General features: G+C 48.5%; 2 protein-coding genes across 2 annotated transcripts; both read left to right on the plus strand.

Moving 5' to 3' along the window:
• The first annotated feature begins 2,367 nt into the window (after positions 1-2,367).
• On the plus strand, positions 2,368-6,102 carry LOC120654516 (bax inhibitor 1-like). The gene is made up of 6 exons (XM_039932076.1): positions 2,368-2,672; positions 3,347-3,490; positions 3,630-3,721; positions 5,137-5,323; positions 5,441-5,596; positions 5,711-6,102. The coding sequence occupies exons 1-6, from the start codon at positions 2,550-2,552 to the stop codon at positions 5,762-5,764; spliced, it is 756 nt and encodes a 251-aa protein (XP_039788010.1). The 5' UTR covers positions 2,368-2,549; the 3' UTR covers positions 5,765-6,102.
• Positions 6,103-7,658: 1,556 nt separating this feature from the next.
• Positions 7,659-10,042, plus strand: LOC120654517 (cyclin-P4-1-like). Its single transcript, XM_039932077.1, has 2 exons — positions 7,659-8,242; positions 9,425-10,042. The coding sequence occupies exons 1-2, from the start codon at positions 7,866-7,868 to the stop codon at positions 9,792-9,794; spliced, it is 747 nt and encodes a 248-aa protein (XP_039788011.1). The 5' UTR covers positions 7,659-7,865; the 3' UTR covers positions 9,795-10,042.
• The last annotated feature ends 5,528 nt before the right edge of the window (positions 10,043-15,570 follow it).

Consider the following 15,570-nt stretch of genomic DNA (forward strand, 5'->3'; position numbering starts at 1 on the left):
ATGGGCTGATAGCTTTGCTAGGCATCTAGAGAAGCAATATATATTATATCTAGATGCACAGCAAAAAATAACTTACAATTTCGAACGGAGAGAGTATATCGCTGTCGCCAATCGGTATATACATACATGCATACGTACGTACGTGAATTCCATATATGTGCAAGCCATTCAGATATCCATAGCAAATGACGAGAAACTAAAGCCTTGCTCGCTGCACACCATAAATCGGTAGCTTCGGTAATTTTCTCAGCACAAGTTAAGCAAGGTTTCTCAGCACAAATTAAGCAAGACGAGAAGCATCGTACTCTCTCTATTCTAAATCGTAGATTATTTTAGCAAATTTAAATACATAGTGAAAACTATGTATCTTGACATTACGTTTATCTAGATACACTGCGTGTTTAAACATTTCTCAAACATGTGTTCAAGCGTAATACTAGCATACTGCGTGTCCACGTAACTAAAAGGAAAATTCAAAGCTTGACAATGTCTCCTCTCATGCTAAAAAACATTATAAAGAGATTACTAGTAAAGCTTCTGCTACTCCAAATGATAGCTCTGCTCCTTCGTTCCAAGTTCCAATCTGGCCCGATCAATGCATGCTACTCGATCTCCTGAATTCTTTTTTGCTTGAAGAAAAGATCAAACTTAATTCACACGCACATACGTTTTCCTTAGCTTACTACGCGTACTACTATTCTTTAGGGTTGGAAAAAAAATCAGCGGGTCCAAACTCCAAATAAATTCGCGTCGGGGCCCGGCTGATACGGGAAAATTCCAAACGGGTCGAGGCGACTCCGACGGCGACACTGGTGGAAACGTCGTGGACCGTCGTCACGAAAAGCGCATGGAATTGGAAATGGATAAACCCCGGCACGGCCCACGGTCTGCCGGTGGGACCGGCCGGTTCGTTTTAGAGCACGAAATTTTTTTCACAAAAAGATAAATATATGCATTGAGTACTAAACGAAGTTTATCTGCGAAATTTTTTCATAGATGGGTATATTTTTTCTTGACGAATCTAATGATGGTAATTGATCTATAATTTGCTACAGCGATACTATAGTAATCATCTTCTAACCATATAATTAAAAGTCTCATTAGATTGGTCTCGCAAATTTATCAAATAAACTGCAGGTGATTTTATAATTAAATTTTATTTAATACTTACACAGACCACAGGCAGCGGGCGAAAGTTCCCGGGGCCCGTCTGCCAGCAGCAGCAGCCACCGAGAGAGAGAGGAGGGCTGTCGCTCGGGCTCGCGAAGCTTCCCCCGCTCTGCTCCACCACCCCGTGCCGGCCGCTGCGGCTCCGCCACGTGGAGGGGCGGCATTGGTCCCGGCCCGACAGTTTGCGTCACCGTCTCATCACGAAAATTGCTCGCGGGATGCCAGGCCAGGGCAGGCCGGCCGGAGGCAGAGCCGCAGAGGCACGTTTGAGATGAGGCGTGCGACGCGCAAGCGCAAGCGTCAGGTCTCCTTTCTTTCTTTCTTTTTTTGCGAGGAAAAAGTCTCCTTTCTTAACGCCAAAGAAATTAAGGATCCTTTGCCTGTACTACGTGTGTATAACTGGGTCAAACCAATACTAGCGTTTGAGGGCTTACGTGCATGCATGCCATAAACACGGAAAGGAACTATGCAAAAAGTGCAAGCAATGATTCCATTTATATACTTTTCGAAGATGCTCGGACGTGTGTTTATAGAGAGTGAGTATATATGCATTGTGAATATTTGAGTTGTCTAATCACAAAAAAAACTATTTACTTTATTTCATAACTAATTTTGTATGAATATTGTCTTTTAATGTAAATACGAATAACTGTGTAGAATTGAGGGCTCGAAATGGTACGGATATCAATAAGTCATTCTTAACGTGGGCGGTGGATCATTGTAGTCCTTGAGCCTCTTTGATAAACTAGCCATGCGAAAATAATGTTCTCAAACGACCAACCAGAAACCAAAAATGTTACCGTACTAGACGATCTTTTTATCATACCTTAATTAAAACGGCTGTGCTGCACGTAACTGCATTTGAAAAATAATGCGAGCCCTACCCCGCACAACTAGTTAGCAAAAGGATCCACGCGAGATAAGCATGACTGGAATTGGAATTTGGAAACACGTTGGCGCCGACTGGTGGTAGGGTAGGGTGCCGTGAACGCCAGCGTGGCGGCTGTACGTGACGGAAGCTTCTGGGACGGTCGCGGAGCACGAGAGGCGCCCGTGCCGTGCGCCTTCCCGAAAACTACCCGCGCGGTGCCGCGGCATTTCCTTCGTCACGACTCACGAACCCGTCGCCCCCACCGCAACCGACGCGACGCCTCCCTATATATAAACACGCCCCCGGCCCTGCCCTTCCGCATTCCGGAACCCACGAACACCTCATCGGGACCCGACACGACGCGACTCGAACCGAACAAAAAAAAAAGGCAGCGGCGGGAGAGAGATCGAGCACAAGTCAGGCAAGGCTTTGCGTGCGAGGCGAGGCCCCGATCCGATTCGTTCCGCGTGAAGAGAGGGAGGAGGCATCGGCAGAGCAGGGGATCGAGATGGACGCCTTCTACTCGACCTCGTCGGCGGCGTACGGCGCGGCGCCCGGCGCCGGCTGGGGCTACGACTCGCTCAAGAACTTCCGCCAGATCACCCCCGCCGTCCAGACCCACCTCAAGCTCGTACGTCTCCCGGCCTCCGCCCTCCCTCTCCTCCTCTCCCGATCCTCTGAAAATTTTCCCTCCCCGGATTTCCGCTCGTGTTTCTCTTCGTGCCGCGGGCTGCGTGCTGGGTTTGTAGTTTGTACCACCGGGTGATGTCTAGGGCTTTTCGTGGTGGAATGCGGCTACGGATTCGGGTGCTCTCGTGGTTTTGGGGCGTTAATCTGACGGTTATTTTGGGAAATTTTGGGGGCAATTTGGTTCTGATTGGGCTCTCGCTTCTTCGTAAGCGCCAAGTTTGCTCTTCTGTTCCAGGCTGGCTTGCGCCCCCTGGATCGTTTTCTGCGCCCGATCGTTTAGACGATCCGGTCTACCGCTGCCGGTTCGATTTGTCCAGATGAATAAAATTTGTCGGGTTCAATTATTTTAACGCCGCAGTTGCAGGGACTCACCCACTGAATGCAAATGCGATGCGCACTGATTTTCGCTTTTATTCGTTGGATTGAGAACCGCGAATCCCACCGCTTGATTTGTCATTAATTTAAGAATATAATAATTCGATTAGAATATTTTAGCGAGTTGGTTCCATTCGCCTCAGGTTTTGTGCGATCGTGCCACCACTGCGTGATGTCAGCTAGCGCTTGAGTAATTTCAATTTAATTAATTCTCACGGTTGGCTGTTTGGTCGCCCACAGGTTTACCTCACCCTCTGCGTGGCGCTGGCCTCGTCGGCGTTGGGCGCTTACCTGCACGTCGTCTGGAACATCGGCGGGATGCTGACCATGCTCGGCTGCGTCGGCAGCATCGCCTGGCTCTTCTCGGTCCCCGTCTACGAGGAGGTTCGTCTCTCCTTCGTCAGTTGACCTTGATATCCGGATTGCTTGATCGCGCTGTAGAAGTTCGCGAGAAATTTGACATCGGAAAATGTCAATCGCGCTGACTATTGTGGTGTTGTGCCCTGTGTGTGCGTGTGTGCAGAGGAAGAGGTATGGACTGCTGATGGCGGCTGCCCTACTGGAAGGGGCGTCGGTTGGACCTCTGATAAAGCTCGCTGTAGACTTTGACCCGAGGTAATAAGGAACTTACCGAGCAGTTGTCTCGGAAATTGCTTGATGCTGTGGGTTACCGCTTAATCAATACAAGTCCACTTTGTTTGATCATGCATGAGTGGATTAGTAGGAGCTACTAGTCGGCATAGTTGTAGTAGTAAATGTGATATTCTTGAACAGTTAGGTGATGGTGATTGCCAATTATTTGTCAGTGCTGACTAGGACATATTGGATGCCTATGGTTTACGTCTCTCTTTGTCAATCACTGTCTAGTTATGTTCTGCCTTCGTGCGGGTATTTATTCATTTAACCCATGTCGACGTCACAGTAGCAGAATTTTGCATGGCAAGCATTTCCTAATGATAATCTTTTTTCTTGCTGGAGTAAGAATTTTAAATTCATTTAACCCATGTCGACGTCACAGTAGCAGAATTTTGCATGGCAAGCATTTCCTAATGATAATCTTTTTTCTTGCGGGAGTAAGAATTTTAAATTGCTTGCTGACAGTTGCAGTTTTGAGTGCGTCATGCATGATGTTATCACTAGTTAATGGCCGTGTTTGGTTTAAAAACATGAAAAAACTGTAGCACCTTTGACCACTAATTTAGAGTAGTAAACGAAGTCTAATTACAAAATCATCTCCACAACCCCCGTGTAAATCGCGAGACGAATCTAACGAGGCCTTTGACCGCGTGATTAGAGGATGGGTACTGTAGCATCACTGTAGCAAATCATCGATTAATTACCGTCATTAGATTCGTCTCGAAAAGTTACACTCATCCCAGAAAAAATTTTGCAAATAGACTTCATTTAGTACTCCATGCATGCGAGATTCTCTTCTTGGGAAAAGTGCCGGTAAAAAACCAAACACGGCCAATAACAGTTTACATTCCCTTGCTATGAGGGTGCAAGATTTTTTCACCTTGGTGCAGAATTGATTTTGCCCTTGATGTGCCTTTTCTCATGCACCGTGTTTGTCAAAAGTGCTCAAGAAAAAGCAACTGAATTATTCGTTCGGGACTTGGCATATAGATTGAACAATAAGCACCAAGCAATTTTCTGAAGACAATTTTGGTTCTGGTTGTTTAGAAAAATGCTACTGCATAGGCTGGCATTCCATTAGCGTGTGTGCATCTCTCCTTAAACACCTATGATATTGCTAGCCACCTGTAACATGCTGAAATGGCTTAGACCTCTGATTAGCCACTTGGGCTTGGGCCTTTCTGTTTATGCTGTTGTGCAGTGCTCCTACTTTATTTCAGCTATGTTAGCATGATGAACTGAACTTTCTTGTGCTGTATTTTTTTACTAAATTTGTGCATACTCAAAGCCATGAATTTGTTCTCTGGAACCTTAATGTTAGTTCTATTGCTGCTCACCATCATAAACGAAGTAGATCTTAAATTACTCACGTTTGCTTCTGTCGTGTTTGCCAGCATCCTGGTGACAGCATTTGTTGGGACTGCTATTGCCTTCGCGTGCTTCTCCTGCGCTGCCATCGTGGCCAAGCGCCGGGAGTACCTCTACCTTGGTGGGCTGCTCTCTTCTGGCCTCTCCATCCTGCTCTGGCTGCAGTTCGCCGCCTCCATCTTTGGCCACTCCACTGGCAGCTTCATGTTTGAGGTCAGTGAGACATGCACGCAAGCTTGTGCTGTTCGAGCGAACCCATCTGGCAGGTGTTTTGATGGCTGGAAGAGTATAGTAATTAACCTTTGATGATGTGGCTTTGTCAACCTGCAGGTTTACTTTGGGCTGCTGATCTTCCTGGGGTACATGGTGTACGACACGCAGGAGATCATCGAGAGGGCGCACCGTGGCGACATGGACTACATCAAGCACGCCCTGACCCTCTTCACCGACTTCGTGGCTGTCCTCGTCCGCATCCTCGTCATCATGGTGAGACTTTGGGGTTGCCTGATTATTACCACCTCGATTTGTTCGTGGCCGGATTGCTTGCAGTGTGTGAAAACTGTATGTGCTGACGACGAGCGCTTCGATCTGTTTGTGCAGCTCAAGAACGCAGCTGACAAGTCGGAGGACAAGAAGAGGAAGAAGAGGTCGTGAGCGCTAGCTGGCTCCCCGTGTGCTAGCTGATGACAAGCCACTGCTACCTGCTACTAGTATCACTTCTACTACTACTAGTAGTCTACTACATGTGCGTTGAGGATGGAACGGAGTTGCCACCACACAACAGGGTGCTGTGGTGGTGGGAACACACTGTTCATTGGTTGCTCTCTTAGTTTGTTAGTTCTTTTTGTGAATCTCGTGGGAAGTTTGCTGAATCTTTGCATATATGGGTGCGCTGCAAACGGCTTGGATGCTTTTGCCCGTTTTTACTGAATGTCGGCATTATTGTCTGAACCTGAAAACAAATGTTAACGTCGTATTCTGTGTTTTGTTCAGTCATTTTGTATGCTTAGAATCGAGTCGTAATAATGTGCTTAGCGTCGATCCATTTCTGGTGGGTGGTGGTTGAAACGACGCCTCCACCTGTCTATAGATGGCCATTCGGAGCCGCTTGGTCCGGCCCGGCACAGGCACGAGCTGCCTCGGGTATGAACATATCGGGCGAGGCTCGGCACGATCAGCCTAACGGGCCATGCCGTGCCGACCGTCGTGCCGTGACCTCGGTCTAAGAACGAGCCCATGGGTCCATTTTTTGTGCCGGGCTGGTCTGAAAAGCACAGGTGTTTCGTTGTGCCCGTGCCGCCCATCCAACAGAGGCCGTTGCCGTGCCGTCCACCACCGTCGCGTCAATTCCCCGCAGCGGCTCCGGCGGCCTCCGCACACCAGCTGCTGCCCCGCCGCCGTCCACCGTACATCGGAGATCCTGCCCAGTCTGGCCGGCGCCGCTCTCGTGCCGCTCGCCCTCCACCAGTCAAACCGCTGCCCCCGGGCCTCTCTAGATCCGGCGTCCATGGAGCCCGCCTCAACCCCCAGCAATCCGAAACCCTAAAGCTCCGCCGCCTCCCGCCACTCGCCGCCCCCCCACCAACCACTCTCGGACCCCTGCATCCCCCCTCCACTAACCCGGTGGCCATCACCATCGCGAGGAGAAAGAAGCACAGTGCGTGGGCCCACTTGCAGCGACCGCTGGATCTCTTCTGCAACGCGTCCGCGACATTTCGCGCGCGCGATGAATAGAAATCCCGACGCCGACCACCACACTTGTGGATACCGCGCCTGGTGGGGTTTAGGCTGTCGGGGGCGGGATTTGTCTTGGTACATGACCCTAGCTATCGGGCGGGCAGTGGTTTTGCAAGTTGTGCCGCGCCACCCGACGTGCCGGGGTTACAGCCCATGTCCGACACGGCTACACGGGGTACTAGGCTATGCCGGCCCAGGCCCGAAGGATTTCGGGCCATGCTAAAAATCTGGGCTTCGTGGCTTTCGGGCTGCAGGCCTTCCTTCGGGCCATGCTAAAAATCCGGGCTTCGTGGCTTTCGGGCTGCAGGACAAATGACAATCTATACACCTGTCACGTACAAAAGCGTGCTGCTGCCGTAACGATGGCCGGAGCCCGGAGCAGGGGAGCCGGGAACTCCGCTCGTCTGGTATCACGGCCTCACGAGGGGTTGGCTGGCTCATCACACCGCACGCTGATGTTGACGGCAACGCAAACTTGCCCCCGGATAATTACAGGTTGGTTGTCTCTCTCTGTTCTTAATCCGGACGACGCACGCCGAAGCTGTACCACTCCGAATCGGACCGGCGGTTTCCACACAACAAAGGCCCAGGGAGGCGGGCCAAGAAATAAGACGGCGTGTCCCCGCCCCGTGCGTGTCTCACACGTAGTTCGGCTTCTCTTTCTCATGTGCCGAGTTGGACCGACACAGACTCGCATGGCGTCTTTTGCTCGCTCGGATCGCTTCTGTACATAAAGCTCCACCGATGCGTGGTCCACCACCACACCAGCCTTTCTTTCACCTCGTCGGTGGCGGTCGGTCCTTGTCCTTCCTCACCGAACCAAAGGCGCCCTGCCCTCCCCAAGTTTACGTCTCCGCGAGTACGCAAGCGGCACACCAAGAGCAGCGGGTCGCTCTGCCAGCGCGCCACCAGCCTCCCTTTTATTTGCCGGCCGTCGCGGCCTCTCCTCCCTGCCTCCCCTGGCCAGCGGCTGAGCCCACCACCACCACCACGTTCCGCGCCACGCCACGCCAGCGGCATGGAGCCGAGGAAGGGCGGCGCGCGCGTGCCCCGGGCGGTGTCCGTCCTGGCGGGGCTGCTGGAGCGCGCCGCCGAGCGCGGCGACGCCGGGGGAGACGGGGGCGCCGCTCCCGCGTCGTCGTCGGCGGCGGCGTTCCGGGGCAAGGCCCTGCCGGCGATCCCCGTGCGACGGTACGCGGAGCGGATATACCGGTACGCGGGGTGTAGCCCCGCGTGCTTCGTCGTCGCCTACGTCTACCTCGACCGCCTGGCTGGGCAGCGCCCGCTGGACGGGGATGCGGCGGAGGCACCCGCCGTGGTCGGCGTCGACTCCTACAGCGTGCACCGCCTGCTCATCACCGCCGTCATGGTCGCCGCCAAGTTCATGGACGACATGTGAGTAGCCCATTCTTCACCAGCCGGGCTCCCGATCCCACTCCGGCCATTTGGTCACGCTCCATTGATGAGTCCTGCTCTCTTCTTCGCTGCTAATCACCTCGCATTTCGCGGCGGCAAACCACTGATTTCCCGTTCCTGGTTGGCACGGAGGGGGAAAAAAAGAAGAATTACTAAGCCATCAGCAGCAATTGGGCTGTGGTCTATAGTAATATTAGTAACTTGACATGCAGAGTAATCAAGCAAATAATTCCAGCTAGGCACACGGGAGGAGTTGACACTACACGGCCGCACATGCGAGAGTTGACTGAATAACCCCGCTCATCAGTGTCAGTTGCCTGCATTAACCGTAGGATACAGAGCAGCAGAGAGCCGTGTCCCTTCACCATGTGTGTGTGTGCCGGCCGGGAAAGGCAGGTCAAATCTGTAGTGCTGGCGGCTTAGCTGTTCCCGATCAGAGTCGTGTCACGGCAACGCGAGCCATGGGACAGGACGTGGCACCACTGCCTTCCACTACCTACCTGATCCAGCTCCTCAGCTCAGCTTACTCATGTTTGGTTATCCTATCCTCTGAGCTGGAGCACACAACCAACAATCATCAATCAGCCTCTCCCTCTTCATTCGTTCAGGCCATCAGCTGTTGGGTGCATGCTGATGCTGCTCCAACTGCTCAAGATCCAGCCGTGTTTATCTGAGATGTACTAGTGCTATGGGCAATGGCCTAGAATCACATGCAGATCAGCAGATGTATGGTGCCACCTGCTGCATGATGCCTACAAGACAATCAGAAAGAGGCATGTGCAATGCAGCAGCCGGTAGCTAGCGGTAGGTGCATTGGTCTGTTGGCACGTCCAGCTCGTCGCTCGCTAGGCTGTTCCTCTCCCACCTCTAAACTCTGAACCCGATTGCTCACCTACCAGGAAAAACAAACGCCGCTCCTACTTACTTCGCATGCAACCTAAATCATCCCGTGACCACCAGTTGCTCATCGATCGTGTTGCAAAACACCAAAACCTTCAACATTTCCAGGAATGCGAATGACTAGTTCACAATCGCAACCATTTATGAATTCCCCCCCTTAATAAAGATGTATGCTCCTACATTGCTACGGGAAACAAATTATTTTATATTAACGTCAATCTTTATTATATGAAATGCTTAAGTGTTCTTTTTTTTTTGCAGGCACAACAACAACGCCTACTTTGCGCGGGTAGGGGGCGTGGAGGTGGCGGAGATGAACGGGCTGGAGCTGGAGCTCCTCTTCGCGCTGCGCTTCCGCCTCAACGTCACGCCGGACACCTTCGCGCGCTACTGCGCCGCGCTCGAGGGCCAGATGCTCGTGCCGATGCCGTCGGCGGTGCCTCCCGCCTCCGAGGCGGAGGAGGCCGAGCGCCGCCGCCGCGGCGACCACCAGGCCGCGCTGCTGCTGATTAGGAAGGCCAAGGATGGTGCAGCCACCGCCGTTCGTGATCAGGCCGGGGCCGGGAGCAGGGCCGCCGGCGGCGCGGTGCCCGTCGTCCCGAGAGTGGCCGTGGAGATGTTCGCCCGATGACGACACGATTCTTTTCAGTTAATTTAATTTAATTTGTTGGTTCCTGTCCTAGGAGGGCTTCGTTTCCGATTGATTAGTTCTTGTTCTTGGTGAGCTGCCACGACATGCCTTTGTTGTGTTCGCTGTTGATTGGATTGAGTTGGTGAGTGAAAAAGTGACGGCACGAGAACGGGGGCTTGATGTGTTAGACTCTAGATGGACACAGTGCACAGATTGAGTGAGGATTCTTTCTTCTTTCTTTGTTCCAAGTACAAGAGTCCTAGATCTACAACATATATACAGAGAGATAGGGTAGAGGGGACCTTCGCCGCCTGCAGGGGAGCTTGAAGTGGATCCGGCCATCTCTGGTTCGGCGATGGAGATCCGCTCAAAGGCGGCGACGAGTGATGCAGCGGCCTCACGGTCGTGACGGTGTAGTCGTGGACGATGGCGTCGACACCAGGAAGTCGGCGTAGACTGTGGAGGCGGAGACGTCAGTGTGGCGGCGGGCTTCCCGTCACTGCCTGCGCTCCCTAGGGATCGGATTAGAGTCTGTAGGTGGGGTGTACGGCTGCGGCGAACCTCGTGACCAGAGCCGCCGGCCCCCACCATCTTTATATAGCGCAGGGTGACATCCCCCCCCCCCAACCATAGTTGGGTTGGGCACCCCGATTAGGGTGCGAGGAGGAGTCCGAGCTGGGCTTTGACGTTGGGCAAAAGCCCAGTCCGAGATCAATTCTAACATTCTCCCCCTTGATCTCTACTTTTCCTTTTAACTTTGTACTTTGTCCATAACACTTTTAACTTTACTTGTTCCATCACAGATTAGCGCATAGAGCATGCTTCATCGTCACAGCCAGCCGCCGATAGATTCAACAGCTACCATACTCATTACTGTTTTGAACAAATTCTTTTAACTTTCGGGCCCTATATTGTCCAGGAATCATAGGCTTTCCCTTAAACCCATGCCGGCTATGTGTTCACTAAACACGCTGGGTGGTAAGCCTTTTGTGAGCGGATCCGCAAGCATTTTCTTTGTGCTTATATGCTCAAGAGTAATAGAGTGATCCTGGATTTTCTCATTCACAATATAAAACTTTATGTCAATGTGTTTGGCAGCACCACTTGACTTATTGTTGTGAGCATAGAACACTGCGGGTTCATTGTCGCAGTACATTCTGAGTGGTTTTTGAATGCTGTCTACCACTCTTAAATCGGGTATGAATTTCTTTAACTATTCTACCTGCCCCGAGGCCTCATAACATACTACAAATTCTGCATACATCATTAATGATGTAGTGACACTTTGTTTGGAGCTTTTCCACGATATAACTCCTCCTGCGAGAGTAAAAACATAACCGGACGTGAACTTCCGTTCATCTATGTCTCCCGCAAAATCTGCATTTGAGTACCCTTCTATCTCTAGGGTGTCAGATCTTCTATACATTAACATGAGGCCTTTTGTGGCTTGCACATAGCGCAAAGCTTTCTTTACCATTATCCAGTGTGTCTGTCCTGCATTACTTTGATATCTGCCAAGTATCCCGGTAACAAATGCCAAGTCAGGGCGTGTACACACTTGAGTATATTGTAGGCTTCCGACAGTTGAAGCATATGGAACCGATTTTATTTGATCGATCTCATATTGGCTTCTGGGACATTGAAATTTCCCAAATCTTTCGCCCTTGAATATAGGAGCAGGTGAAGACTTACAGGCATGCATACTGTATTTCTTTAGAACTTTTTTCAAGTAAGTCTTCTGTGACAATTCTAATACCCCATTTCTTCTATCTCGGTGAATTTCTATTCCTAAAATGAATGAAGGTTCACCAAGATCTTTCATATCAAAATTTGAGGACAAAAATTTCTTTATCTCCAGCAGCAGACTGACATCACTACTTGCAAGTAAAATGTCGTCCACATACAGGATAAGGAAAATAAATTTCCCACTTTTAAACTTTGCATAAATGCAATTGTCCTCATCATTCTCTTTAAACCCAAATTTTCTTATGGTTTCATCAAACTTTAAATACCACTGCCTAGAAGCTTGCTTTAATCCATAAATGGATTTCTTTAGGCGGCATCCCATGCGTTCTTTTTCTTCTACGACAAAACCTTTCGGTTGTGCCATGTAAACATTTTCATTCAGATCCTCATTAAGAAATGAGGTCTTTACATCCATCTGATGTAACTCTAAAACATAATGTGCCACCAGTGCCATTATAATTCTGAAGGAATCTTTACATGAGACTAGAGAGAATGTCTCGTTGTAATCAATCTCTTCTCTTTGCGTAAAGCCCTTTGCCGCGAGTCGTGCTTTAAACCTTTCCGCGTTCCCTCTGGAGTCACGTTTGATCTTGTAGACCCATTTGCAGCCTACTGTTTTGGCTCCTTTAGGAATTTCCTCAAAGTCCCAAACACCATTGGAACTCATCGATTTCATCTCATCTTTCATAGCCTCAAGCCATTATGATGAGTGAACATTTCTCATGGCTTCTTCATATGAAGCGGGATCACCCTCCATATGAGACTCTTCTGTATTATAAACTTTATAGTCGCTAGAAATAGCTGCCCTTCTGACTCTTTGAGACCTTCTAGGGGCCTCGACTTCTGGTACATTTTGTACCTCGACTTATGACACATTATCCTCTTGGGGTTGTTGTGGCTCCCCCTCATCTGTGGCAATTGGTTCTGTCGAATCCTGAAGGACAGGTTCTCTATCACCATTTATTTCCACAGTTGGAGAACTCACAATAGGTGTTGGCATCACAATATCAGGTATTGACGGTGCAGCAGCAGGTGCTGGCATCACAATATCAGGTATTGTCGGTGCAGCAGCAACATGTAGTGAGAAAAACGGCTCTTCAATCATCGGATTGGGCATACAAACCCGCTTCACCTCAAGATCAATTTCTCGAGCTACCATACTCCCCCTTACCATTTCTTCCTCCAGAAAAACAGAGTATCTCGTTTCTACAAACTTTGTATGTCTGTCTGGACAATAGAAACGAAAACCTTTTGACTTTTCTGGATAGCCAATGAAATGGCAGCTCACTATTTTGGGATCCAGTTTCCCAATATTTTTGTTAAATACTTTAGCCTCAGCCAGGCTCCCCCACACACGCAGGTAGTTTAGTGAGGGTACTCTTCCTGTCCACAGCTCGTACGGTGTTTTGGGCACCGACTTACTTGGCACTCTGTTGAGAATATGGATGTCGGTTTTTAACGCCTCCATCCATAAACTCAATGGCAAGGCGGAGTAACTCATCATATTGTGCACCATATCCATCAGTGTACGGTTATGTCTTTCAGCCACTCCATTCTGCTGAGGCTCGCCCGGTGTGGAATACTGGGCGACTATTCCATTTTCCTGTAGAAACCTCACAAAAGGTCCAGGAACTTGTCCATTCAGGGTATGCCGACAGTAGTACTCCCTCCCACGATCGGATCTTACTATTTTAATTCTTTTATCATGCTGATTTTCAACTTCAGTTTTGAATATCTTAAATTTATCCAATGCCTCTCATCTTTCTTTAATTGGATAAATGTATCCAAAACGGGAGTAATCATCTGTGAATGTTATGAACAAGTCACAACCATCCACACTTCGCACAGGAAAAGAACCACAAATGTCTGTGTGGATTATCTCTAAAGTTCATGCGCTTTGTTTGGCACCCCTTTTTAATTTGCTTCACAAACTTTCCTTTAATGCATTTTATGCATTGTTCAAAATCAGAGAACTCTAGTGGAGGAAGAATTTCATTCTTTACTAATCTTTCAATTCTCCCCCTCGAAATATGGCCTAAACGACAGTGCCATAATTTTGACGATTCAACTTGAGTTCTCTTTCTTTTCCTGTTCGCATTCACTGACAAGGACGCTATCACATTTACATTCGCATCATGCACAAAATGTACTTTATCATGCATAGATAATAAATAAAGCTCATTGTGAAGGAAAGCATCACCAACACAATTATTATCAAATCATAGTTCACATTTGCCATTCTCAAAATGGCAACCATAACCATCTTTGTCTAGACGTGACACACTAATCAAGTTTCTATGAAGCGAAGGAACAAATAAAACATCTCTTAATACAAGCATAAATCCATTAACTAGCTCGAGCGAGACATCGCCAACAGCTTCAACTTCTGCTTGTACTCCGTTCGCAACTTTAATGTGTCTTTCGCTTTTTAGCGTAGTCCTTGTCGAACGGAATCCCGGTAAAGAATTTGCAACATGCACAGTTGCACCAGAGTCAATCCACCAAGTAGATTTAGAAAACTGTATATACAGAGATTCATTTACAAATGAAATAATATTCTCATCTTTCTTTGCCATGATTGACTTTAAGAAGATAGGACAATCCCCCTTGTAGTGCCCGTTCTCATGACAGTGAAAGCACTCATCACCTTCCTTTGGAGGATACTTCTTTTACTGATGCTGATACTGCATAGGTCCTTTGTCTTTTGACTTTGAGGGAGAGGCAGCATGGAAGGTTTTTTTTTCTTTTTGTTCTGATGAACATAGTTCACTGAACTTCCATGCTGACTTTTGATTCCGTCTTCCTCTTGCACACACATAGCAATTGTATTTTCCAGATCCCAGTTTTCAGGCTGCATGTCGTAATTAACGACAAAAGTCTCAAACTGGTCTGGTAGAGAAGCAAAAACCAGATGGACAAGGAACTTCTCTGGAAGATCCAACTCCATAGGTTTGAGCTTAGCATTCATGTTGCTCATCCTTAATATGTGCTCTCTTATGCCTATGTTTCCACCATGGTACCTTTATGTGACCAGCTGTTTTATTAGCATGGTTGCATAAGTCTTTGAAGAACCAGTGAACTGGCTCTGTATTCTCTCAAGGTACCCTTTGGCGGAGTCACACTCTGCGATTGAGCCCACTATTGCAGGCTCAATCGTGTTCTTTAGGATTGCCATACATTTCTTGTTGGCATTTTCCCACTTTTTGCTTTCTAAGTCATAAGACATCTTTAAGGGAGCATAGTTCCTTTCCTTTTTCTGCCATTCGGCATCACTATCCTCTGTCGCCCTGACTGGCGCAGGTGGCTCTTTGGGCTTAGGTTCAGAGAGAACCCAGTCCACCTCTGCGCAAATGAAGGCTAGATCAACCTTCTTGCGCCATTCTCCATAGTTGTCACCTTTGAGAGTTGGGACATCCTTGATGCAGGTCATCAAGTACATCCCTCCTGAAATGACAAAGAAAGTGAGAATACAACAATAACAATTGCATGAATTACTTCCAATATTGGTCAAAAATTAACACATACAACTGTTTATGCAATTAAATCTATATCACCATTGGGCAGAAATAGAAATAAAAGCAAATAACCATATAAAATTATAATATTGTTATAACAACGTTGGTCAGAAAATAACAATACCATAATCCTCAAAAAATACTTTAAACATGCTCTTAAATTTAATTGTCTTGTTGCTTCGAATTAAATTAGAGAGCAATAACTTTAAACTTTACAGCGGAAACATGTTAAATTTCTATTTTCAGAAGCAATACTATGGACTTTTATCTCTAAATAATGTACACATTGGTGCAAAAATAAATAGAGATCAAACTATAAACAAAACCATTCGAAATACTATTGAAAAAACTTTTGAAAAATAGAAAAGACAATTGAATCTGTCACTGTTTAAGCGGCTCGGACGAAAATTTGGTCCGGCCCACTCGGCGCGCGCGGCGCTCAGGCCTTCGGCCCGACAGCGGCCGGGCCGCCAAACCAGCCCAGCGCGGCGCCCCTCCCTTTCTCTCTTGGGCTG

The sequence above is a fragment of the Panicum virgatum genome, chromosome 1N, assembly GCF_016808335.1.
Source record: "Panicum virgatum strain AP13 chromosome 1N, P.virgatum_v5, whole genome shotgun sequence".
In the NCBI taxonomy this organism is placed as follows: domain Eukaryota; kingdom Viridiplantae; phylum Streptophyta; class Magnoliopsida; order Poales; family Poaceae; genus Panicum; species Panicum virgatum.

Excerpts from the sequence above, each read along its gene's own strand:
- LOC120654516 (XM_039932076.1), top strand. The coding sequence starts at position 2,550 with ATGGACGCCTTCTACTCGACCTCGTCGGCGGCGTACGGCGCGGCGCCC. Across the intron at positions 2,673-3,346 it reads TCCAGACCCACCTCAAGCTC|GTTTACCTCACCCTCTGCGT; the intron begins GTACGTCTCCCG and ends GGTCGCCCACAG. Across the intron at positions 5,324-5,440 it reads CTGGCAGCTTCATGTTTGAG|GTTTACTTTGGGCTGCTGAT; the intron begins GTCAGTGAGACA and ends GTCAACCTGCAG.
- LOC120654517 (XM_039932077.1), top strand. The coding sequence starts at position 7,866 with ATGGAGCCGAGGAAGGGCGGCGCGCGCGTGCCCCGGGCGGTGTCCGTC. Across the intron at positions 8,243-9,424 it reads GCCAAGTTCATGGACGACAT|GCACAACAACAACGCCTACT; the intron begins GTGAGTAGCCCA and ends TTTTTTTTGCAG.